This window comes from Pleuronectes platessa, chromosome 22 (genome assembly GCF_947347685.1).
Source record: "Pleuronectes platessa chromosome 22, fPlePla1.1, whole genome shotgun sequence".
Lineage (NCBI taxonomy): Eukaryota > Metazoa > Chordata > Actinopteri > Pleuronectiformes > Pleuronectidae > Pleuronectes > Pleuronectes platessa.
Genome location: NC_070647.1, coordinates 17,908,430 through 17,933,108, shown reverse-complemented (window position 1 = coordinate 17,933,108; position 24,679 = coordinate 17,908,430). Strand labels below are relative to the sequence as shown.

Genomic DNA, 24,679 nt, shown 5'->3' with positions numbered 1-24,679 from the left:
TAGACAATAGTTTTTCTGTAATATTGCAGAGTGAGATTTTCATGTGTATTTTTCCGCTGTGGTGTTTTTACAGATCATTTATTTGACTGAAATAAGTGATCTAATGGAAATGACGAATCTGTGACACTGGAACCAGTTGATTATCTGTCAATTGGTCTGATGGTTTCTTCTCTGGTGATGAGACGTATCGGACACTGATTAAAAACCAGTGGGTAGAGACTGGAGACATTTCTTGATGGAAAGATGCAGATAAACTACAACAAGGAGACAGACAATGACCCTTGAAAAACTAAATAACCACAAATGGACACAAAATGATATTTTCCATCAAAAATATCTCAGGAAAATGTCCAGACTTCAGTGAATCTCTGAAGAAACATGAGCACAAAGAGAAAAGTTCACTTTTGACCTTGTTTTACAACCTGTCAGTGTTATAACGGAGATTTAAATGGGCCCGTCATCAGCCCCAGGGCCCCCTGAGAGCTTGATCCGGCCCTGCTCAGTGGAGCGCTTATACATTATGAAAGAATCTTCTGGCCAATCACAGGCGTCCCTGCTCCCCATCAACCAATCAGAGCTTGGCATGAGTTTACATATGGGAGAGCAGCATCTCACCTGCTCAGAGAGAACAGGAGAAGAAGTTAGTTGAAGAAGTTCTAGAAGCTCCATGTCCGGTGGGTCTCCTCCCAATGACCGGATGGAGGCGGACAGCGGTGGAGCCTGACCTCCCTCCGGTGCCGGTCCCCCCCCCCCCCCGGTTCTCCCTAACACCGGTCCCTCATCATGTCTCTGTCCGGCTCCGGGAGCCTCATGTCCCGCAGGAACATCAAGCTGGACTCGTTCCTGCAGCGGAGCATGGAGTGCTCCGTGCACGAGCGGGTGCGCGCCTCCGAGCCGTGCGTGGTGGTGTCGGACGCCTTCAACAAGGTGTACATGCACGTGGTGCTCAGCGACGAGCGCGTGTACCTCACCGAGCACAAGCCGCGCACGCTCACCGTGGCAGTCAGCTTCAGGCGCGTGCGCGGCATCGAACTGGTGAGTGAGATGGTTTTTAGGGGGGGGGGGAGTTGATTGATAAAAAGTGACCAGCAGCAGATTAATGATGATTCAGTTTGACAGAGAAATAAAAACCTGGAGAAACAACGATCCACTGATTCATCAAGAAAATGAATAACCTCAGTTTTTACTCAGTGATTCTGATTGACTACATGGGCGGATCCAAATGTGAAGAATAGTCAAGGGGCTGGAAGTTGTTGTAGGGCCCCATCTGGCCCCCACAATCCAGACCCCCAGGAACCAACCGGGGCTGCGTTCAGACCACACGCAGCAAAACCTTTATTTAAATGTTCACCGTGAGGCGTCGACTATGAGACACGTTGGACGTATGACAACAGAAAAAGGTTTTTCTAACCGTTCTTGTGTCAAATGTCCTGTTTTGTCCAAAAGATACGATACTTTCACTTCTGTTTACTAAACCAAAGACCAGAGTCCAAAACCTGCTGCAGAGACGTGACAGTTGATCCGTGGACGACAGGACGACCTGGTCTCCCCCCCCCCCCCCCCCCCCCCCTCGGGCTGGAAATAGACTCTGCTTTAGAGCCATATTGACATAACGCTGCATAACCTGCAGCTCAGTGCCCAGTAGGTCTGTGTGAGTCGGTGTGAGTCGGTGTGAGCCTCTAATTCTCACCGGGTCATCTCGTTATGTCAAAGGTTTAACGTCATCAAGCTTGTCCCCTGTCAACTCTTCAGATTACAGACTGTGTTGAACTGTGATGACCTCTCCTGAATATTATACTATATACATATATTTATATATATGTACTATATATATATATAATAAACTCTGAAGTGGAGCAGAGAAGCTAATTCTTTGTTTAATAGCTTTAAAAAAAAAGAAAATGATTAAAAAGTAAACAAAAGATGGACGACGATGTTTCCATCTTCTCCGAATTTCTCTTTCTATGCGTTGTCCAGTCGGGGGGGGGGGGTCAAAATGTCACATTTTCACTAAGTGATTTATCGTGAACAACATAATTCTCTAAAACGATATTGTCGCGATACTAGAACCGAACGGTTTACTGGTTTGTGGATTGAAAATCGGCCGATGTGAGACTTTAACAGACATATCGGTATCTGTTCTTTGTTTGTTTTTTATTTAGCTTGATGAAATTACTTAGATTAATATGTTAGCATCGGATCCACCTGTCCGTCTCTTTTTCATCCCCGCAGCTCAATGATCTCCCAGAATTCCTCAGTGGGCGGGACCGGGATCACTGCCAGCACATTCGAATCGTGTATGTCACCGACGAGCCTGCCACCAGGGCATTTGATTGGTTGAGGAGAGACAAGGGGGCGGGACTTCCTCTTGTAGCCCCCCCGTCTCGCAGATCCAGTCACTGCCCGACGATAACACACAACTTAGAAGGTAAAACGTGTTTTTATGAATGTTTGCACCGCCTGATATTTCCCTCAGGATCTGGTGGAGACCAAAAACTGAGCTAAAAGAAAAGTGAATACTTGACTTTTTAGAAACGTCAATTAAATCCTCGTGTTTCAGTGAAAATCTAAAAACAAGAGAAGCTCAAGTGTTGTTTTATTTTTCTTACCTGAAATATTCACCTGTAACTTTAACCGTGTGGTTTCCTGTATCTTCCCACAGGAGGATATCCTGCAGGGAGGTGAGCGTTACACACACACACACACACACAGACACACACACTCTCTGGTTTGTCAGATGATCCTCGGATGGAACTTGAGACGCTGTGGTCACTTTTACTTTTCACCGGAACATTCCACTGAAACTCTTTCATCACAGAACATCTGCAGGTTTAAACAAAACAGGAATAAAACATTTGTCTTGTTTCTGAAGTTCTAACGTGTGGAGCTGCAGTTTGGAGACAGTTGATGCTTTCAGGTGAAGATCCGTCCTCCTCACTTAGTGAGTCCTGACTTTGAGCTGCTCCTCATAGTGACACCCTGAATGTGTGTAACATGAATGTGTGTATCTCTGTGTCTGTCCTCACTCCCCCTGGTGGGAGTCGGGGAAACAGACAAACTGTGTGAGCAGTAAAAACTTAACAGCTGCAGGTCGTCGACACTCGGACAGAAGGAAGTTTACAAGTTCACATAACTGCATTTATATACAGAGACGTTCCAGAGGACACTTGTCTCCTGGAAACACCTCAGAAATACTTCATGTACACTTTATACTGCAGTTCACCTCCAATCGACCGTTTATAGAAGCTCTCGGATGAATCTGTGAATCATCTCAGAGGATTTGAACCCACGTTGCTGCCGAGGAAGTCGGATCTGCCTCCGTGTCCAATCCCTGTGTCCTGAGCCTCTTCAGTGGGTCAGGTAGCTCATGACTTATTCACTGCAGAGAGACGAGGTTCACCTCAGATCACCGGCGGCTCATTGACATCCACCACTGAGCCGCAGAAACAAGAGGAGGAGATTTCTTCAGATGAAACCCAGAGAAACAGAAACGTCTCTTTTGTTCTGGTGTCTTTGTGTTCAAACAGGAAGTGACTTTAACACACAACAGCATGTGAAGCTCAGCGAGAGATTCAGCTGCAGACAAACTTTAGAGTTCATGACTTCTATCAGGACGGAGAAAAGACGTGAATGTGTTTTATTGTTGGGATTCGTTTTTGTATAAAACCCTCGAGGTTCACACCCAGCGACACAGTGTGGCTTCATGCTCTTCAGCTGCAGTTACACTGAAGTGTTGCTTTGAGTTGTGTGTCTGAAACGTCCCGTGTGCGTCAGTGTGAGGAGACGGACGTTGCCGGGCTGCAGGGTCCGTTCACACTTCAGTGACAAAGTTATTAAAAGTGATGTTAACAACGGAAAGTGTGAACGACGTCTCCTGCAGATGTGTCGCCCTGGGAGGTCATTACACACAGACACACACACACACAGACACACACAGACACACACAGAAGTAATGACTGGTCTCTGGAGCTTCCCTTCCGGTAGCAGTTCACGTCTCCAGCTGCGTCAGAGCTTCATTATTCACACGTTTATGAAAGTGAGAAGATGTCTTTTGGTTTCTTCAGGTTTCAGCAGCTTCTGGTTTAATCTCCTAGTTTCTGTCTCTGTCAGGAATCTAAGGGACTGGAGCCAAGAGGAGGTCCGCATGCTGAGGCCCGGCCGCTCCGCCTCCTGTCCGAACCCCGACACTCTGGGGCTCCTCCCGCACCCCCCCACCCAGCCCCGTCTCCACCCCCCCACCACCTCAGAGCGAAGCCTGAAGAGCCTCCAGAGCCGTCAGGTACAGACGAGAGGGACCTGCAATATGATTATTACCAGTTTTTATCAGTTTAAACATCGATGACCCGTGGTGCCGTGTGGACTCAGGTTCCGAGGAGGATGGGCTCGGTTCTGTCTCGTCTGCTGAGGAGAGACGGCGGGGGGGGCGGAGAGCAGAGGGAGGCGGAGCTGCATCTTTACGCCGTCTCTCCGACGTCCCGACTCCACCTGCAGCTGCAGAGCGCCTGGAGCAGCTTCATCATCGTGAGTCGCTCTGGATATCACAGGGTTTGATTCCTGGAGGTCGACAGTGAACTTCACAGGGATTATCTCAGCAGCAGATTAATCTACTTTGATGTTTGTTAATTTAGTTTCTGTTTGTGTGTTTGTGTGTGTTTGTGTGTGTGTTCAGAAGTCGACTCTGTTGTTGGACCCGCTCTACAGGAGAAAGTGCAGCTCGTCATGTGACTCGACTCCTGGAAAACGACCTCCTGTCATCAGGTAACAAACTGTGACGCACAATGAGGTTTGTGTTTATCATGTGTATGTCTCTGCACCAGCGACACCTAGTGGCCGGAGGCTTTGTGTTTTTTCATTGTCCATCTGTACCCTTCTTGTGATTTGGTTCAAACGATCGTTTTAAAGTGTGTGGTTGTGTGTGTGTGTGTGTGTGTCGCAGCTGGGAGCGGACTGCTCACCTGTTCTCTCAGCTGACCTCTGACCTGCTGCAGGTCGGGATCCATGAGGAGAGTTTGTATCTTCTGCTGCAGGAGCTGAACGTCTCCGCTCAGCGCAACGTGGCTCTGCGCCGCCTCTTCTGGAGGGTGAGAGGTTCACTGGGCCTCAGGGGAGAGGGGTCTGAAAACTACAGGATAATATCTACACTTAAAAAAGGAAATTACTCTGTCAGGTCTCAGTGTTCGCTTTTGTGTTTTTGTGTGTTTCAGTCCAGTGAGTTGTGTGTTTTCCTGGTTCAGACTCTGGAGGAGTCTCTCCACGGCCGTCAGAGCCTCAGTGGAGTCTACACAGCAGATCAGCTCCTGTAAGCTTCACTGTGTGTGTGTGTGTGTGTGTGTGTGTTAAGTCGATGAGCTGCTGTCTCTCACGTTGTGTGTCTCTCCTCAGGCTGAGCACCGTGGTCGTGGAGACGCTGGCCGTCATGTTCAGGGAGACGCAGGCAGAAGCAGCCCGACTCCACCTGCTCTCTGCCAGAAGGTGAACTCCTCGTCTGTCCTCTAATGAACAAACAGAACTCGAGCTCAGTGATTTAAAACGCTCTCTCTCCTCTCTCTGCAGCGGCGCCCTGACCTCCAGGATCCTGCTCGCCCTGATCTGTGACCCCCTGCCGCAGAGCAGAGGGTTCCTGATGGACCCTGAGGTGAGCGGCTCTCTGATGACCTCACAGGATTCTTTGAACTCTCATCTGAACTGATGGTCTCGTGTCGGTCTGGCTCAGATTCAGGTCTTACTGTCGGAGTACCTGGACGCCGCCTGCTCGCTGCTGTTTGAGCTGCTGCTGCTCGGCCACGAGGCGACTTCTGCTCCTGCTTACACCAAGTGTCTCAGGGTGAGGATCCACTTCTGAGATAAAGACCAGTGAAAGAATCAACTATTGTCTCCTGTGAGGTGACAGATTCAAGGACATGTCCATGTAATGTGTGATGAACGGTTCCTCGTTGTGTTTCAGAGCAGCGGCTGTTTCTCTGCAGACGACCTCCTCTCTGTTGATTGGCTCCTGCGAGTCGTGCAGCCTCATCCTCACCTGGTAAAGACCAAGACGTGGATCCTGGTGACAGATCTCAGTGTCACCCCCTGACCTTCGTCTGTTCTCCGTCCGCAGCTCTGCTTCATCACCCACCAGGCCCAGCAGGTGGTGCTGGTTCTGTCCGACCTGCCGGAGTCGGCCCTCGGTCCCGTCCAGGCCGTGCTGCTGTTCCAGCGCTGTCGCCTCCTGCTGGCCTGTCTGCAGCACAGCAGCCTGCTGGCTCAGCACCTCCGCTCTCACATGAGAGAAGAGTTCAGGTTCGTTCTGCGTCGCGGGTTCGAGACCCGATTTTACAGCGGGACGGAAGTAGGTCCGTTTGACCACGTGAGCCACATTTATCAACTCCCTCCATCCAGGAGGTCAAAACTACAATCAAATTAAAGTTCCTTCCAGTAATGCAATTTTTTAGTTAAATATTTATTTAAGTTCTCAAACACACATGAAGATGTTGAACAGAAAATAAATAAAACAAAGAGATGGTCTCGAATTTTCAATACAACATAAATATAAATTAAAAACCTACAAATCTTTGTGTGAAGTTGGAATGAACAGAACAATAAACCAAACAAACCGGGAGGATCCGGGTTCAGTTACACAACATGTGATCAGACACAATCAGATTTGATTATTGTGTTGGAGCTTTGCTGGGAAATCAAGTCCCAGCTGCAAATCAGGCAGAATATTAAACAATCATATTATTAAGGCCTTAACATAAACATTATACACAAAACATCATATAAAGTTTAATCAGATTATAATCACGACTTCAGTTAATCAGGAAATACTGTTGGCCTCTTTGTTGATTGTTGTCTTGATCAGGTTAATATCAGAATGTCAGTTTCAATGGAGACGTGTCCCTGGCTGTTTGTCCCTCAGGTACTTGGTGAAGACGCCGTGCGCCGCGGAGACGCTGCCGCCTCGTTATCCAATCAGTGGACAGACGGCCCGAGAGCTGGAGCTGCTGCTGACGCTGCTCAGATGATCTCCACACAGAGAGAAGACGCACTGTCACAGTTTGTGCCTTTTTGATTACACAAAAGATGACTCATCAGATTTGAAGGTCACTGTGGTCAATCAGGACCCGGTCGTCTTTCCCAGAATCCTCTGCTCACAGCTTGGCCTTGGGACCGGCGTCTCCGTAGAGATTCTGCTGCAGGAAAGTCAACATCTTCCTCCAGGAGTCCTCCTGAGCATCAGAGTGGGGTTTGGTTTTCCCCCCCCACAACAGGATCACTGCAACACAGCAGATTGTTCCACCTCATGAAATGATTCCCTCACACAGTGAAGCTACTGGAAATCATCTGTGGGACTTTAGCAGAAGTTTAAAACCAAAAAGTCCTGAGTCGGTCAGAACTAAACAATTATAGTTTGGACTTGAGATGTGAACTAAACCGAGGGAAAGAACCAAGTGACTGAAGATTCACACAACTATGATTTCAGAGATGAAAACTAATGAGACAAAAAGAGTGAAAAGTTAATTCCCACAAGTTAGTTAGTCTCCATCTTTAAACCGTCTGTGTGAACTCACCTTTTTCTCTGTTGCTGTGCAGTATAAAGTTGGTGGCTCTGAAGTGGGGGGAGTAGGGCGGCTCGATCAGGTGCCCGGCGTCGGGGTAGTCCAGTCGGGTCAGCAGGTGCTCGTTACCGGCCGCACGCATCAGCTGGGAGATCTAAGGATCACAAGGTCAAGAGGTCAAGAGGACGAAGACCCTCCAGTGGGATTCAGTGTGTGTGTGTCTCATTCACTCACGTCCTCGGCCACCTCCGGCGCCGGCACGTTCTGATCGTCGGCTCCAGACACCAGCATCACCGGACACTGGATGTTACCCATCTACCACAGAACAGATGTGTAAATACAAAACAATAAAATTTATATTATGAAAGTATTTTATACCATAATAGTCAGATCTTCTTTTAAACTGTTGTACTTGAGGGGAAACCTTTTTAAAACACTCATGTACTGCAGCCAGCCACCAGGGGGCGACGGGGACACTTAAGCTTTAATTTGGGAGCCGACACGTCGTCCATCTTTATTTACAGTCGACTGTCACTCAAGGTAAACACACTGAATTAGCTTCTCTTGTATATTTCCATCATAGACTGTAAATAAAAGATGGACCACGTGACGGCTCCAAAAAGTGGAGCCTGTTGGTCTTGATCGCCCCCTGGAGGCGGTTTCAGTTTCATCCTCGTGTTGTTTGTGCAGCTTGTTCTTACGTTCAGTTTCCCCGAGGAACCTTTCAGATATTGGAGCCCGATGTCTCTCCAGATGTGATAGTTGTTCTCGTCCACACGGCCCTGGTCTAAAGTCCTGTCGACACAAGTCATCGTCTGTGTGAGTCCAACAGTAAAGACACTTCTTCATGTTGTGAGTTCATGTTCCCGACAGAATGATACTTACTGTTGGATCTTGGCGTGACCTCCACTGAAGGAGCTCCCGAAGTAATGAGTGCCGCTGATGCAAACACAACATCGAGGCTGGAACACAAAGAGACGGGTGAAGACAGATGGTTGATCTTGGTTATTTGGATTTAAAACCAAAAATGAAAAGCGATAAGAAACCCTCAAACTCTGAGCCCGACACCATCACCAACATTTCCCTGAGGTCATATTGGAAAACGTTTCTTTAGAAGAAGCTTATTTGCGTGGGATACCTACGTGGACCACTTGGCTCTCAGCTGCTAACAACATGGAGACGCTGGATCCGAGGGACAGACCGAACAGCCCGACCCGGTCCGGCAGCACCTGAGGATGATCCCTGACGAGGTTGAACGCCGTCTGTTCACATGTGGACGAGAAAGAAAGAACTCAGATCAGCCGAGTTCTTTAAAAACCAACTTTAATATCATCAGGAAAAACAAAACAAACCTCAAAGTATCTTAGCTCCAGCTCCGCGGACGACAGCTCGCCGGGTTTGAAATACTCCAGCGCCAGAGAAACGAAACCTCGGGACGCCAACAGGGCCGAGCGATACTCCAGCAGCCCGCCGCCGCCCCCCCACATGTCCAGCAGGCCGGGGAAGGGTCCTGGACCTGAGGGGAGGAGATCCAGATGTTTCTCATTACAACCAATCGGTACATAACCACTAGAACCAGGTGCCTGTGCAGCTGTGTCTCACCTGGAGGAATGAACATCGTCCCCCGCACGCCGCTCTCATTGACCTCCACCCTGTGGACGCCAGGAGCCATGTACCACCGCTCTGTGAGCACCGACGCCAGAGGAGTCTGGTCCCGGACGTCCCCGTGTCCCCTGTGGACCGAGATGGTCACCAGCATGGGGGTGGACACGTTCCTCTTTCTTAACCTGACGAGAAGAGAACACGAGACGGCTCCATGTTTTTACATTTGACCCAGAGAAAGAAAATTAACTCTTTTGTCTTTCATACATTTCCACATGTTTAAGACTTCATCCAGATGATGAGTTAAATCCTTGAGAGGAAATTTAAATCTCCCTTTGTGGTTTAAACTCGTACATGTAACTTTTACAGCTGTTTCTTTATATTTATAAAAGTTGAGTTCTTGGAACCTCAGAACTAAATTAGAATAACTGATGTTGCTTTAAATTCCTACGTTATGAACACTCGATGCAGGTGATTTAAAGTCTAATCAACTTGTGGACAACTCGTCTCCGTCTTGTTGATGTTGTGAAGCTGCAGATTGTGTTACCTGAGGCCCGTGCGGCTTCCTGGGACGGGACGCATGCTCCACAGCAGACCCATGGCTTCTTTCCCCGTGTACGTGCCCCCGAGACTCAGGTCGTCTGAAACTGCAGACACAAGAAAGTGTGAGAACAACATTTGACCCGTTTACCACAGCGAGTTTCAGGAGGAGCAGAACCCACCAGACACCGTCCCCCTGTGGCAGCTGACGTAGTGTCCGTACGCCTCCCAGTAGTCCCGGTCCTCAGAGTGGTGCAGGGCGCGGACTGTCACCGGAGAACCAGGAGGCAGATTCTCCACCAGCACCGTGAACGTCTCATCCATCAGAGCCCGGCTGGGGGCGACGGAGACGATGGGGGGGACAGACTGAGACATGATGGACAATCGTCTGTGGACAAACATAAAACACACAATGATCGAAACTCAAGAAGAAGAAGAAGAAGATACAAAATCAGAGTCACAACGGTTCATTCTGGACTGAACTCAACACAACATGGTCCCAGACACAATTAAAATATTCATAGAGACAAACTCTTATATCAGAAGAAATGCTGAGACCTGCAGGTTAATTAACAGTAACATCAACAACGTGAAATATAAGTAATATGATCATTTCATATATCAACAGAAATATTCTCTGATATTCTGGAAGTAATTGAGTATTTGGGCTTTTTTTGTGTTATGCACAATTGTTTAATTTATAAAAATGTCTAACAGAATAAGAGTCAAAGTTTAAACATGAATTCTTTCAGAGTGACAATAAAAAGCAAATATGTAAATATTGTAAAGTACATATATGGATTAACAATGCATCAAACTTATCTTTAGTTTTGAAAACAGTTAAACTATTAAGTCTTAAAACAATTACAAATGTTATCCAGTATCTTTTAGTCTGTATTAAGTTGTACAGTTGTGTACTTTATGTGCTCTCTTCTGTGTAGAGACACTTATTTATCTTCATATAAGTTTTAAACAATTTCTAATTCAATAAAGACAAAAAAAAATATGAATTATTATAACACAACCATAGACTGATCACTACAACTCATGTCTACGACACTTGATTCCTCTTGCAGCATCGCAGCCGTCAATCAAAACTTTATTTACACTCTGTGGTCGAAACCAGTTCTGACGCTTTTCACACTGTTTGTTTTCTGAATCAAAACTGATTTCACACTGATTTCAAACTGATTCATATGAAATCTGACGCAGGAAACTCGTGTGAACGCTCGAAACCGGTTTTTATTGCGGTTTGGAAACGAAGCAGAAGCTGAAACCTCGTTAATCATTGTGAGAAAGTGAGTTTACATCAGTTCATCCATAAAAGTACAGGTTTTTTATGTCTGTACTTGAACACATCACCGAGCTGAACTCACCGGCAGCTCCGGGGCCGCGTTGCGTTCATGGTCCCGCGGGTTATAAATACGGAACCTTCACGTGTACGAGAGGAAACGAAGGGAAACGTGTGTAAAAGGTTCGAACCTGAGCGGAGACATGTTCGATCAAAGGTCGAATAAAAACATCCGGACGGTCTGTGACGTCTTCTTAGAGGTGCGGTACCGCCCCCTATGGGACCGGAGTGTGGAGCAGAGGAATAATCTAAAATGAATCTGTTTACTTTCACTCATCTTCTGACCTTATCATGCTTTTCTTATGTTTTTATATGATATTTAAGTTTCTGTTAGAACATATCAAAAGCAGTAATGTTTTATAACCAAATATTAAAGGCAATGCTAATACAAGTTGTGTAAGTATTAAAACATCACAGTTAAAAGTAGTAAACGTAGAAGTAAAAGTACTGCTTTGAGTAGTATCAGTAAGTACTAAAAGTAACACTTACAAATTGTACTTGCACAACTTGTAAGTATTCTCAGTTAATATTTAAAATACTGCTTCGTTTTACTGTATGAGGCTCAGATTCATTCATTCTTTCCTCAGCAGCTGGAAGCACGAACATGTGTTTCGACTAAAGAGTGAAACAGACAGAGACACAGTTTATAATTTACACTCCTGGTTCATCCTGGTTTTCATTGTCACGCTCTGCAGCAAATCTCCTGTTTAGAAACAAACACAAACTCCAGCTGTGAGTGAAAAGAAAGAAAGAAAGAAACATTTTTCAAGGACTCACACTCGTTTGTCGTCGCAGGTTCGGGACCCGAGTTCAGAGCAGAAAACTCCACGTACACCTGAGCTCCGAGCAGAAGACTGAACGTGCACCTGACCTCAGATCAGATAACTGAACGTGCACCTGAGCTCCGAGCAGAAGACTGAACGTGCACCTGACCTCAGATCAGATAACTGAACGTGCACCTGAGCTCCGAGCAGAAGACTGAACGTGCACCTGACCTCAGATCAGATAACTGAACGTGCACCTGAGCTCCGAGCAGAAGACTGAACGTGCACCTGATCTCAGACCTGGGCTTTATTCTGAGGAAGGACTGTGAGAAACAAAGCTGCTGGAGGCCGAGCGTCACATGATGAATTTAAATATCCCACTGAATGGATCCTGGACTGACTCTTAACAGGATGTGGAATCTAAACCTTTTGTTTTTAATAGATTATAATTCATGAGTTGTGTGATAGATGTGACCGTAGTAACTTTATAGTTCTGTAATGTTTATAGTTTATATTTATTTTAAAAAGTATCGAACATGTGACTGTATTCTGACATTTAAAATCCCATATTTGTCTGTATACATGAAAAACACATCGGCTACAGTTCAGTTTGCTCACATGTTGATAGTAAACGTGTGTGGACATTGGAAGTGGGACAGAGGTGAAGGAGTAAAGTCCTCTGGAGACAAGAAAATCACCTTTTAGCAAACATGTGGCCATTCTTAATTTTCCCTCTTTAATCACATACTCTTTACAAATATATCACATATCTAATGTGAGTTTATGTATATTTAATGATCTAATTTGAGAGATGTGAGATTATGACGTTTAATTCATATTTTCAGTTTTTTGTTTTTATTTAAGTTTGCAGTTTGAAACCTTTTGTAAAGTGTCTTCAGCATCATCTTTACTCGGGCGTCACGTTTTTAATTGGCTGTAAATGATCATCAAGTGCTGCAGTTGCACCATTTGACCAGTAGAGGACGTCATGAACCACATCCTTCATCATGAGGAACTGGTTCCACATGAGAACTTTCCTCACCGTCTCCAGTCTGGGACGTTTCTACTGTTCACGTGTTGAGCTCTTATTGTACAGTTTGATCTTCTTTAATCATTATACTCACTTTATACTTATTAATGTTGGTTCAACCTTTAATCGCTCATGTCTGCTTCTCATTCAATGACCTGGATTTCACACAATATAAATTCTTACACTTACATTAATCTTTCCTTGATGCTCATGTACTTTTAGTAATTAAAAGGATCTAAATACTTCACATTTCATTCATTCCCTCCAGTATATCACACATTATCTAATGTATCTGAAGTCTGAGATGGATTTTCTTCATGTGCTCTGAGTTCTGCCTCAGAATCATTTCAGTTATCAGAAGGAAATTCCTCAAAAGAACATTAACTCACATGATACTTTACTGTTGAGCACATTAATCTAGGAGCATTTTATCATCATGTTCTTTTTTGGGAACTTTTGTTCAGGAACATTTCATCACTGAAGTTTGTGGCACTTTAGTAAATCTTGGAGCTTTCAGCTTCATCTGCTCGAGCTTCTTCAATCTCCTCTGATTTGACCTGATCACTCGTGATGTTGAACTTTCTGGATCCAGTCCCCATCAGTCCACTCACACATGAACCCAGTAAAAGACACAACACACTGTAAATCTGTCTGTTATCTGCCTTTGAGAGGAGAACATCACATTTTTAAAACAAATCCTTCATAGTTTAGTTTTAACCTCGGCTGTGGACCGATTGTTTCCCTTGTTGGCACATTCACAAAAACCTTCATTCTTTAAACCCAGGCTCCCAGTCTAAACTGCAGATTACACCGAGGTCAGTGTGGGACCAGGTGGCGGCTGCTGCCTCTGCCGTGCTCAACCTGATGTCCCCCCCCCCCCCCCCCCCCCCCCTCGGAAAACTCACCGACCGCTGGTGAACACACCACACAAAGTCCTATTTTCACTACAGCTCAGTTCACTTCCTTCCATTTCCGCTCATTCAGTTTGGATTCAAACAAATCAATTTCGACACATACACACACACACACACACACACACACACACACACACACACACACACACACACACACACAGACACACAGACACACAAAGGCCCTTGATTGTTTTTGACAGTCAAACAGCAGATGTAGTTTCTTTAGGATCTCGTCAAGCTCGGACACTTTGAGGCAAAAACAGAAGAATAACTCTGAAGTTCCAACTCACCGGGTCTTTGTTGTTTCAGATCCTGTTCCTGACTTTGCTGATTGGTGATGGAGGTTTTCTGGAAGCCGGTGGAAGCAGAACTCAGGCAGCAGCTGATGAGCAGGAGAGTTCAGTGAAGACTCGATGAATCAAGGAGATCAGAATATAATAAACCAAGTCTGAAGGTGTCCCCCACAGCTCCTGATTGAATCTCCCTCACCCTGAGTCACCTGTTCCAACAGCACTGATCCTATTGGTCGGCTCAGCCTCAATCACATTGTGTTGTTACGTCTTGTTACTGATATCATTCAGACACGAGTTGTTTCCTCTTCCTGAGCGTAGACACAACAACGTGCAGCTGCTTGGTTCTGTATCTATCACCTGACCTCGGCTGCTGCTTGATAGAAATGAGACGGGCTCCATTCACTCATATACTACACGTATAATATACAGTATATATATAATATGTATCATCGACTGTTTAGATCGACGACATGACAACAAAAGTGAAGCCAAACTATCTGGATCGCCCCCTAGTGGCTGGCTGCAGTACAGGCCACACACTCTGCCGCCATGTTAGCAAATTGGACGCAGACAAAACTAAGTACACGTCAAATAAATGATCATTTTATGTAGTTCCTCTCACTGATGTGTTTTCAAGTGTTCATGTTTCTAACAGAGCTTCGTTCCAAACGTCTCATTGTGACACCTGCAGGAGAGAAGGTGGAGAATCCCTGATCTGCTCCTCGGAGCTGGAGGATGGAGACGCAGATGGTTCAGCGCCCACACAGGAAGCAGCCGCCTCCCATCACTTTGCTCTGATTGGATCATGTGGGTAACTTTCCACCGTTTGTAGCGGCGGTCAGATGAGGTTCAGTTCACAGGTCGTCTTGAAGGAGAGATCTGGATTTATCACTGGCTGACACACACACTTTTAAAACCCACTCATGGCTCTGTCAGATTAAAAAAGATCTTTATAGACGTACTTTCACAGCAGCTGTTTCCCGCCTCTCTGCTGCATCAGAGACTGAATTAATCTTTAAACGTCTCATATGAGATGATGGATGTTGTGTTTTTTAATCACACTCCTGTAGAACCGACCAGCACCTCCGTCTGGATTCAACACCAGCGTGCAAGTTTTCTGTTTTTATTATTCCTCTGTCCCGGGTTCCAGTGTTTTCATGTCCGGAGTTAAGCCGCGTTCTATTTCAGAGGCTTCACTGCCTGCGCAAGGAAAACACTGGGATGGAAACACCGGGTTCCTTTTAATATCCTGGAATGTTTTCAGATGAAACTTGTGGAAATTAAAGAAACTCGACGGAGGCACCGAAGTATCGAGTGACAGCTTCTTATCAGCTCCGTCAGGCCCGAGCTAAACCTCCTGCAAACACTCCGACTGAGCAGTGTTCATGTAAACTCTCTGTGTTCTGTGATATAAGACGACCCCCCCCCCCCCCCCACCCGGTTCTGGTTCTGATTATCCTCCTGCCACTCTCACGCTTCAGGAGAACCTCATCATGAAAACTCACTGTGACACGCAGAACGCCTCAAAACACGTTAAATCTGGACGTTTCCCAGGAGTGAGTCTTAATCCACATCAGGAAATAACCTCTGGTATGTAAACACATTCATTTTTAGGAAATAAGAAACTATTCTCCTGATTTTCCTCCACTAACTTTGACATGTAGCCATAAAACATGTCTTTTTCCTCATAATATCAGAAATGTTTTTCTTCAACATGACCCGAATACTTTGTGGTAGAATCGTAACTATGAAAGAAATAAACATCATTGAATAACCTTAATATTAAGTTGCTATCGTAGATGGTACCAGATATTTTATTAAAGTAAAAGATGAAGGACGTGCATTAAAGTTTCATCAACATGAGCTGTAAGTGAGTGATATATAATTTGGTGCCTAAAGACAGCGAATACTTTTCCCAGAAAACATATTTGCCGGATGATAAAGATCCATCTTATTCAGGCATGTGGAAAACGTAAATATGAATGTATGAACAGGAATTGTTTATGCTGCTAAATTAGAGGAGGAAACAAGTTGTGTTGAGTTTCTAAACAGCTTCAGGTCAGAAGTGTCAGTGAGAAATTTGATGTTTGAGGTTTTTCTCACTTCTACAACAGAACCTGGAAGTTCCTGTTTCACTCCGACGTTCTATCGGAGGAAGAGTCAAAGATGAAGGTCGCTGGGTTTGGGTTAAAACACGAGGAAGAGCGATGAGTCACTGGTCTGTGCCGACAGACTCAATGCAAATAAAGGAAAGGTTGATGGAGTGATAAATGGAAAGATAGAAGCCACTTAAAGCCTGTTACAGGGTGGGACCCCACCCGAGGTGGTTTCGGATGAAAGTCTCCTGGTTCTCAAGAAGCCGACCTCGCTCCCGCCACGTTCCTCTGCACTTCCTGTCGTTAACGAGGCTCTTCCTCCTCCTGAGTTCCTGCCGTCGGCTCGTTGATGAAAAGCTTCCCTGTGGACAAAGAGACGGATTCTGTAGTAAAGTGAACGTCCTTCAGCAGACGTGGAAAACAATGGTTTCACCCTGTGGAGAAATCACATTAGTCAGGAACTAGAGTGATGAACGCTGCCTCCTCCATGTCAGCAGACGGGACATGGACCAGACTGAAAATACAGACATTAAATATATAAATAGTTTTCTGTCCTTTCAGGTTTCCATCACACGTGTTCATGTTTCTGATAAGTTTGGCTTTATTTAGTTGTTTGATGACGTCTTGATTGACAGATGATCCTGTGACGTTTCAAAATGGCCGCTGTGAAGCTACAGGTGAGCGGAGGAGCTCATGTCCTAATCCGGTGTTTCTCTAAACGTTGGCACTTTGGCAACATGACAGTTTCGCCGAATCACCAGTTAATAGTTCGTGTTTACTGTGAACTCATTAATACGCAGACAACTATCGCTAGTTTCTTGTGACACCGAACACAAGTTTAAATTGTTGTTTTTCTCAGTGGAGTTCTGAAGCGTCTTTTTTACCTCCTGTTTATAAACTTGTTTATGGAAGTTTTAGTTTAGTTATTTTAACTGAATATCTTCAGATTTAAACTCTGATGATTTTGTAAAATACTCTTCAGTTATTTATGTCCTCCACAGATGTGGGAGACAACTGGAGACTCCAGGTGATATACGGGTCCCAAGCCCAGAGGTAGGAACATGATTTAATTAAGACATATATTTATAAAGTTAAAGATATTTGTTTAACAGTGCGTTTTATATGTAAAATCCTAATATGTAAATACAATGTGACTAAGTGTTGAATGGAAATCCTCCAGTAAAGTACTTTAATGCAGTATCTGAATAAAAGTACTTAGTTACTTCCTACCACTGAGAGTGTGGTAACTGAAGAAGTTTCCTGTTTCTGAGTCGGCTCAACAACAACAGTCTCTGGTTTGAATCATGTCGTGGAAGATGAACGTGTTTCTGTTTCTCAGCTGTTTCACATCATCGCCTGAGTTCCCCGGGTCGATTCCCCCCCGAGGTCCAGGTCCTGCACGATCTGCTCAGCGTCAGCGTGACTCATGTGTTGATCTGCTCACAGCGGGAAGGTCAGACACCAAACCAGGGCTCCAATGAGTCTGTTCAGACACGCTCCACATAAAACAACTGACATGTTCCACATAGAGCAACTGACACGTTCCCCATAAAACAACTGACACCTTCCACAGACATCGAGAGGTAAAGCAGGTTCGAAGCTCAATTAAACACTGGAAACACAAATCAGGCTCAGACCAGTAAATATTTAAACAAACCAGGACTAAAATACCAGTTCACATTCATTTAAAACAGGACAAAACACAAACAACCATCTCTGTAGCATTTTATTTCATACTTAACCGTTGTTCATTTATTAAAAATATTTGACAGATTACATATTTGACCTGACGGTGGCGCTAGAGGGGAAGTTAGAATAATGCAGAGGTTGACAGTACCAGAAAAACATTAGGTCACGTGTTTCTGAACATGCTGAGCAGAAAACAGTCGTAGGGAGATACGAAGGAATAACTTTTATTTACATGTGCAGTGTATATATATATATGTGTAATATTAGAAGATTTTACAGTGGCACAGAAAATGTTACGTTACTAAAAAAAACAACTTTACAACAACGACACAAAGAATAAAGCTGAGCTATTATAAACACATAAACTCAAACATGTATATTCACCACCTAATATTGTTTATATATTTAAAGAAAAGTGCAGTTTAAATTCTCATTAACATCCTGTATATTGATTAATTAATTGATCTTTTCTATCTAATGGCCAAAGTGACTGATGTTAACGTGCAGCTGAGTGAGATGTGACTTCAGGAAAGTGAAAACATGGTGGAGACGGTGACGGAGGTGAAAAGGTGATTAATCTGCATGAAGAGATTAATGTTCTTTTATAATGAAAAGTTCTCTGGATCCAGTTTCTTGTCTTGTTGCAGTGAAGGTAGAAGCTCTCCGACTTTTAAAGACGTTTATTTGGATTGTTTGACACATGATGGTTTCTGACAGGTTGAGCTGATTCTGAACTGGATTTGTTTGTGACCACTGACGATGAGCCGGGTCTTCTCCAGTCTGGATCAGCTGGTGGTGACAGGCGGCTGATCAAATGATTCAATGTGTGATATGTAAACATTCTTATCCCTACATTGCAGAGAATCTAGCAGGTGAACAAACTGGAGTGTTTAGCAGCTGCAGAGCCGAATGTGTCCCTCAGGAGGTGGAGGAGACCAAAAAGAGCTAAAAGAGGCTGAGAGCCATCAGCTGGACACAAAGTCCACGTGAGTCATTGTGTCGTCTCTTCACTGCTGGATGTGGAGAAGCTGTTTGCTCACGAGTTCATGATGTCGACACAGAAACTGATCACAAGTCTGTTATGTATCCATAACTCGTACATTTCCTATAATGTTGAGATGCAGTTTTCTTCTGAGTCGTTTCAAACGGACACGGAGCGAGAAGACGCACATTTCTCAGATAAAAGCCTCTCATGTCAAAAAGAATACTAATGATTATTTCAGTAAAAACATTAAATGTGTTTAAAGGATCAACGATATCTCACTGTGAATAAATTCCATGAAAAACCAAAACAAACTGAGTTGATCCTGTTAAGTCTCCAGAGCCGGAGGTTTCTTGGACGAGGTCCAGACTCCGTCCTGAGATCAGTGGCTCACACATGAACCACTGGAGAAAAGGAGAAATGTATGTCACAGATGAAGTGCTCAAAAAATGAATCTTGTAAACTTGACATTAAAAACCAAACCAGATCTACAAGTACATACAACCAGATGCAGTAATTTACATTTTATACAATATCTCATTTGTTGCTTTCACGAGTTTGTTCTCGCTTCACGTTCTCGGTCCGGTTTGAAGTCCACCTCCAGTCGAGCAGCTGATCTGTCCGTCTCCACTTTAATCTCAAACTCAACAGGAAACGACTCCGTTAGGACTCGACTGTGGACGTGTGAAAACCAGGAGTTTCCTCTTGTGTCTCAAAATGAATCTCAGTGTGGACAGATTCTCACATTCAGTCATATTTCATCTATTTGACACGATCACAACAACGAGCACAGACGAGAGCAAAGTGTAAATATCTGAAGTGAAAGTGACCGGAGCTGTTTTAATCTCCAGTGAGAACGTGGACATCAGAACCTGCCGCTGAGTTTCCACTGTGGATCGGACCAACGTGGACAAACTGTCTCTGTGACCGCGCCCTCACGTGAGGTCACCCTCCTTCACCGCTGCAAACCAGCAGATGAACCCATGTTCCCAGTGGCCCGGGGGTCAGGATGTGGACGGGACCTGCTGACCGTGTTTCCCAGGGTTGGAGTTCAGGTCTCTGAAGGGCTCTGACAGGCGCGGGCCCTGCAGGCGGGACAGCAGCGTGGTCCTCCGGCTGCTGCTGTCCGAGTCCTGGTGGCTGAACTTGTTCCTGAGCCGGCGGCAGCACGGCAGGCTGCCGGCGAAGTCCGAGAGGAGGGGTCCGCTGAAGATCATGTAGATCCAGGGGTTGCAGCAGCTGTTGAGGCTGGCCAGCAGGGCGGACAGCGTCACGATGGTGTTCTCAGAGTCTGCAGGGAAACACAAGGACTCAGGTTTATGAGGCACACGTGGAGACATGCTGCTCTGAGGGGTTTACTCTGGAGGGAGGTGAACTCCAGCTCTGAGTCACTGACCGGCCTGATTAAACATGTATTTAACAGTTTGAGCCTCTCATGTAAGACTTTAGAATCAAATCCAGGGTTTCTGGGGTTGAAGCTACTGTTCCCATCGATAGCTGCCTCTGCAGGGAGTCGATAACTGAGAGAAGAGGCTGTTGAGCTGATTCCAGACCAGTTTTCACCTGAAAGCAGCTCAAGGAGCCGTTAACAGTAAAGAACACAATCACAGGCCTGATTGATGGAAGATAAGTTCAGACAGCGGATTCCGAGCTGCTCACTAACATTTAAACCAAGCGAGGACAGGATGTGAGATTGTAATTAGAATTTTAATGAGGTATTTATTATATAATTTATTGCAGCAGCTGATTTGGGGACAGCTCGAGTTGGTTTATTCAATGTCTCAAAATATCACAATCTCTACGATTCATGTAATAATAAGATCATGGACGTGTTCATCGACCGGTAACGATCTGAAACGACCTGTGAGCCCAGTGTGGAGTGGGACCAGTGAGTGGTGGGGGTGTGGTTTTATTCATTTGTGTTTTTCCCAGCTGCGTGGGTCAAGGATCAGGAATCCACTCGGAGAACCGGCCTCATTTGGATTTCTCTGCACGCACAGTGAAAACCTTTGTGACCGGAGCTTTCCGATTCTTTCTGATTGAAGCTTCTGATGATCCATGTTTCTTTCATTTCCACATGAGAGCGAGACTCCGTGTTCCTCTGAACCCGTCCAGGCTGAGGAACACCTGACGCCAGCAGCAGCCCTGAGACCGAGGCTTTGAACGATGTAATGAAATTCCTCAGGGTCACTGAGGACGCTTTTTCAATTTCCAACACGTCGAGGCCTGAGAGTTCAATCTGTATACCCCCCCCCGCCCCCACACTCCACCGGCTGCACTTCAGATCAATCAGATGCTTTCTGTGAAGAAGAGTTTCCAGCTGAAGTGTTTCCACGTGACACGTTTTTATGCATTTTAATGAGCAGATTGAAAAGTTTAGATTCTGATGAAACGCTTCCAAAGATGAAGTTTTAATAAACTCAATCATTGTGATGACAGATTCTTAGTTGGCCGAGTGATTACTATGCATCTGCTCTCTGACTAATTCACTTTGAAAAAGTGGAAATGCTTTCGACAGACGTCCCCATGAGCCAACTCATTAATGAATGATGCTAATTAGTGTGTGTTAGCTGCAGGGTTCAATTAAATTCAAGTCATTTTGATAACAAATATAGTGAAAATTTAATTTATCTGTTTTTCATTCAAATTTGTTTTTTTTTAGTTCCCAGAGGTTTATCCCAACACATCTGAAGAATAGTGTTAATTCTTGCAGCGGAGGCACAGAGAGAATAACGGATGAGTTGGTCAATTAAGAAAATCTAATTAACTGTCAATCATTAGAGCTCAAACTGAATTCAATCAAACTGCAACAAATCACACGGAGAGATTTTTCCTTTTTTAATCAAGAACTGTGAATTATTCTCTGAGAAATCAGTGAAAACGTGAAAAGTGATCCCATCTGGGAAAGAAAGTGGAGAGAAGGCTTTGCTAACACAGATGTTCACGTGTGGAATGCTCATGGCACTGGAGGTGAAACGTCAGAGGATCAGATTCATCCTCTGGGGACCATGAAACATTCAGTCTGCCTAGGCCCCTGATGATGAGTTTTACCTCCTGGATGGAGTGAAATCCACCTTTCACCAGTTTCTAGAGCTACAAGTCATCAGCTTCTTCCCTTGGTTGAAACAGAAAAATCATTTTTTCTGGAGCAATTCCAGACTTTTCAGTAACCGGATAATTTCCTATCGGCCTCCAGAACTAAATCGAATAAAACAAGTGGAGAGATGAATTTTAATTTGACGACTCAGAGGTTTCACGTGTTTTTAAAACTACTTCTTCATGTTCAGGTGTCTGTGCGTAACTGGCTGCAACAGAATCCTCTCGTCCTAAAGACGCATGGACTCACTGACTGGACCCTGGACCCTGGACTCAGATGGAGACACTCACCGTCCCAGGAGAAGGTCTCATCCCACACGGACCACATCTGCACGGTGAAGAAAGGCGCCCAACACACCACGTACGCCACCACGATCACGAAAGTCATCTTCACCGTGCGTAATTTGGCACGGGAGATGGTGCTGACGCTGCTGACGGAGCTCGGGCCCAGGATCCCGTTCTTCGTGGACTCCGCCACCGCGCCCACGCTCTTCCTCCGGGTCTTGAACCTCAGGTTCTGCCAGATCGCGCGGCAGATGAACCCGTAGCAGAGCACGAGCACGAGCACCGGCACGAGGAAGATCCCGGCGGTGAACCAGGTGATGTAGGCGCGCGCGCCCCACGGCTGGATGAAGTGACCCCAGCAGTCGTACACGGCCGAGCCGGGGCGCACCTCGCTCAGGGAGAACACGAAGTACTGCGGGCTGCTGAGCACCAGGCTGAGCGCCCAGGTGGAGCCGATCATCAGGTAGGCGCGCTGCGTGGGCTTCTGCAGCGTCTGCAGCGGGTGGCAGATGGCGATGTAGCGGTCCAGGGTCATCATCACCATCATGTAGGTGGAGGCGAACATGCCCAGCACCTGCAGGTGCTTCACGATGCGGCACAGGAAGTCGGGGCCGTAGAAGCGGTAGGTGATCTCCCAGCAGAGCTGCGGCAGCACCTGGAAGAAGGCGACCACCAGGTCCGCCAGGCTCAGGTGCTTCATGAACAGGTGCATGCGCGACGGCTTCCTCCGGGTCCGGTGCATGGCCAGCAGGACGCTCAGGTTCCCCACCACCGCGGCGATGAACGACAGGATCAGGACGGTGATCTCGATCTTGGCCACCTCCTCGTTCCGTCCGAACGGGTCCGTGGCGTTCCTCCTCCCGCTGAGGTTCCCCGCGGGGGCCCCGGGGTCCAGCGGCTGCGGGAAGTCGAAGCCTCGGGTGCAGTTTCCGGCCGTGAGGTTGCAGGAGCTCTCCCCGGGGAAGAGCATGGTGAGCGGGTGCCCTCCCGTGCGTAACCGTCCCCACCGGAGACTGAGGCTGTCAAACTCCTCGGTTACACCGACATGCGCGGGGCGAGCACCGGGGGGAGGCTCGAAGAGGGAACCGGTCACAATGATAATAATAATAAAAAGATCTAAATCTATTAGTTCTCCACCTGTGACGCGCAGAGACTCCGGGTTTGGATCCTCGGCTGCTGCTCCTGCCGCTTTTAAGCTCCTGCTCCCCGCGACCAGAACATAGACCAGCCCCCTCCCCTACTTTATAACAACACACACACACACACACACACACACACACACACACACACACACACACACACACACACACACACACACTTCCTCTTCCCTCCCACCATCCAAACCACTAACAGGATAAAGTGGACATGCTGGGAGGAGGCTCTGGATCTCCTGAATGTATGATAATCAATGAATTCACGTTTTCTTGTCTTTAAAAGATGTTGGTGAGAAACATTCTCATTCCCTCCAGGATGAACTGTGGGATCACATTCAGCAGGACTAATGAGTGTGAGGCAGTAATGAGGCTGAATGTTAATGATCTGTGACATGACTTTTGTCAGCTGACCCAAATCAACCCCACTTACCCACAAGTTAGAAGTGGCCCCTGCTGAGGCCCCTGAATTCTCTGTGACTGAAGCTGCCTGGAGCCGTCTCCACAGATCACTGATCCATAGTGTCCACAGACACTTGGGGTTCACAGTAGAGGCCTTCACCGACTGATGCAGTTTGTTTACTTGAATGAGTTGTATGAGGTTAACCTTGACCTCTGACCTCTGACCCCTGAAATCCAATGTGATCAAGATGCAGTTGAGACGTCACTGCAAATCAGCCTTTAGTTAAAACCGCTCCTTCACTTGCTCCTTCCCTGACATGCTGTGTGTGTCTTTGTGTGTGTGTGTGTGTGTGTGTGTGTGTGTGTCTGTGCAGCATCAGTGTGTTTATGTGTTGATAACCTCAGGGACAGCTCTTTGTTTCCTCAGCCTCGGACGTGAAAACAAGCGGCTGAGTCGTCGGGACACGAAGCCTCCGAGTCGCAGCTTCTCTTAAAGAATCCACAAAAAAGGAATAATCACTTGAAATGATCGTTGTTGTGAATTCTGAATTAACAACGAGGCACAGGAACCATCCACGGCTCTGACAGTGAAGCTGCAGTCAGCCTGGATCCCTGTCTCCAGAGGACGTGGGTGGATTTACCTGCTCCGACTGCAAATCACAGAGACTCACTTATTCTACTCACGTCCTTTCTTTGCCTCCTGTTTAACCCTCCAGCGCCCCCTGGGGACACATCTGTCTCCCCCTCAGCCCACCCCCCACCTGTCCTGTTAACCCTGTGTGAACTAAGAAAACAGTTCTTGTTTCTCTCTGCACTCCCCTGTAAAGTTTCCTAAACCTGTAAAACTGAAGTTGCACATTTTGGGGTTGGGCTGTGTGTTCAGACTGTTCTGGGCTCGGAGGGGTGGGGGGGGGTCAGGCACAGACACGGAGCTGCATGCAGAGGT

At 46.1% G+C, this 24,679-nt stretch overlaps 3 protein-coding genes across 3 annotated transcripts; 1 reads left to right on the top strand and 2 right to left on the bottom strand.

The window, feature by feature from the left end:
* Window positions 1–768: 768 nt before the first annotated feature.
* On the top strand, window positions 769–7,004 carry c22h12orf56 (chromosome 22 C12orf56 homolog; the record flags this gene model as incomplete). Its single annotated transcript, XM_053415489.1, has 14 exons — window positions 769–1,035; window positions 2,233–2,428; window positions 2,663–2,681; window positions 4,111–4,279; window positions 4,366–4,521; window positions 4,670–4,758; window positions 4,937–5,081; window positions 5,205–5,299; window positions 5,383–5,472; window positions 5,554–5,635; window positions 5,720–5,788; window positions 5,945–6,022; window positions 6,098–6,279; window positions 6,899–7,004. Coding segments are annotated over 14 exons (1,743 nt in total), but the record flags the coding sequence as incomplete, so codon positions are not given.
* Window positions 6,432–11,187, bottom strand: LOC128428674 (acyl-coenzyme A thioesterase 5). Its single transcript, XM_053414899.1, has 11 exons — window positions 11,057–11,187; window positions 9,863–10,068; window positions 9,688–9,787; window positions 9,141–9,325; window positions 8,891–9,054; window positions 8,681–8,800; window positions 8,424–8,500; window positions 8,240–8,333; window positions 7,773–7,853; window positions 7,551–7,692; window positions 6,432–7,255 (listed from the first exon to the last, which is right to left on the bottom strand). Exons 1-11 carry the CDS (start codon window positions 11,083–11,085, stop codon window positions 7,131–7,133), a joined length of 1,323 nt encoding a protein of 440 aa, XP_053270874.1. The 5' UTR covers window positions 11,086–11,187; the 3' UTR covers window positions 6,432–7,130.
* A 6,733-nt stretch (window positions 11,188–17,920) lies between these two features.
* On the bottom strand, window positions 17,921–23,150 carry LOC128428667 (arg8-vasotocin receptor). Its single transcript, XM_053414891.1, has 3 exons — window positions 22,187–23,150; window positions 19,889–20,090; window positions 17,921–18,551 (listed from the first exon to the last, which is right to left on the bottom strand). Exons 1-3 carry the CDS (start codon window positions 23,148–23,150, stop codon window positions 18,488–18,490), a joined length of 1,230 nt encoding a protein of 409 aa, XP_053270866.1. The 3' UTR covers window positions 17,921–18,487.
* Between the last annotated feature and the right edge of the window lie 1,529 nt (window positions 23,151–24,679).

Coding starts and splice junctions, on each gene's coding strand:
- LOC128428667 (XM_053414891.1), bottom strand. CDS start 23,150: ATGCTCTTCCCCGGGGAGAGCTCCTGCAACCTCACGGCCGGAAACTGC. Junction 20,091..22,186: donor TGAGACCTTCTCCTGGGACG/GTGAGTGTCTCC, acceptor GTTTCCCTGCAG/ACTCTGAGAACACCATCGTG. Junction 18,552..19,888: donor ACCACGCTGCTGTCCCGCCT/GCAGGGCCCGCG, acceptor AAACAAATCCAG/TTCAGAATCAGCTCAACCTG.
- LOC128428674 (XM_053414899.1), bottom strand. CDS start 11,085: ATGAACGCAACGCGGCCCCGGAGCTGCCG. Junction 9,055..9,140: donor GACGATGTTCATTCCTCCAG/GTGAGACACAGC, acceptor TCCTCCCCTCAG/GTCCAGGACCCTTCCCCGGC. Junction 8,334..8,423: donor GGTCACGCCAAGATCCAACA/GTAAGTATCATT, acceptor TTGTGTCGACAG/GACTTTAGACCAGGGCCGTG.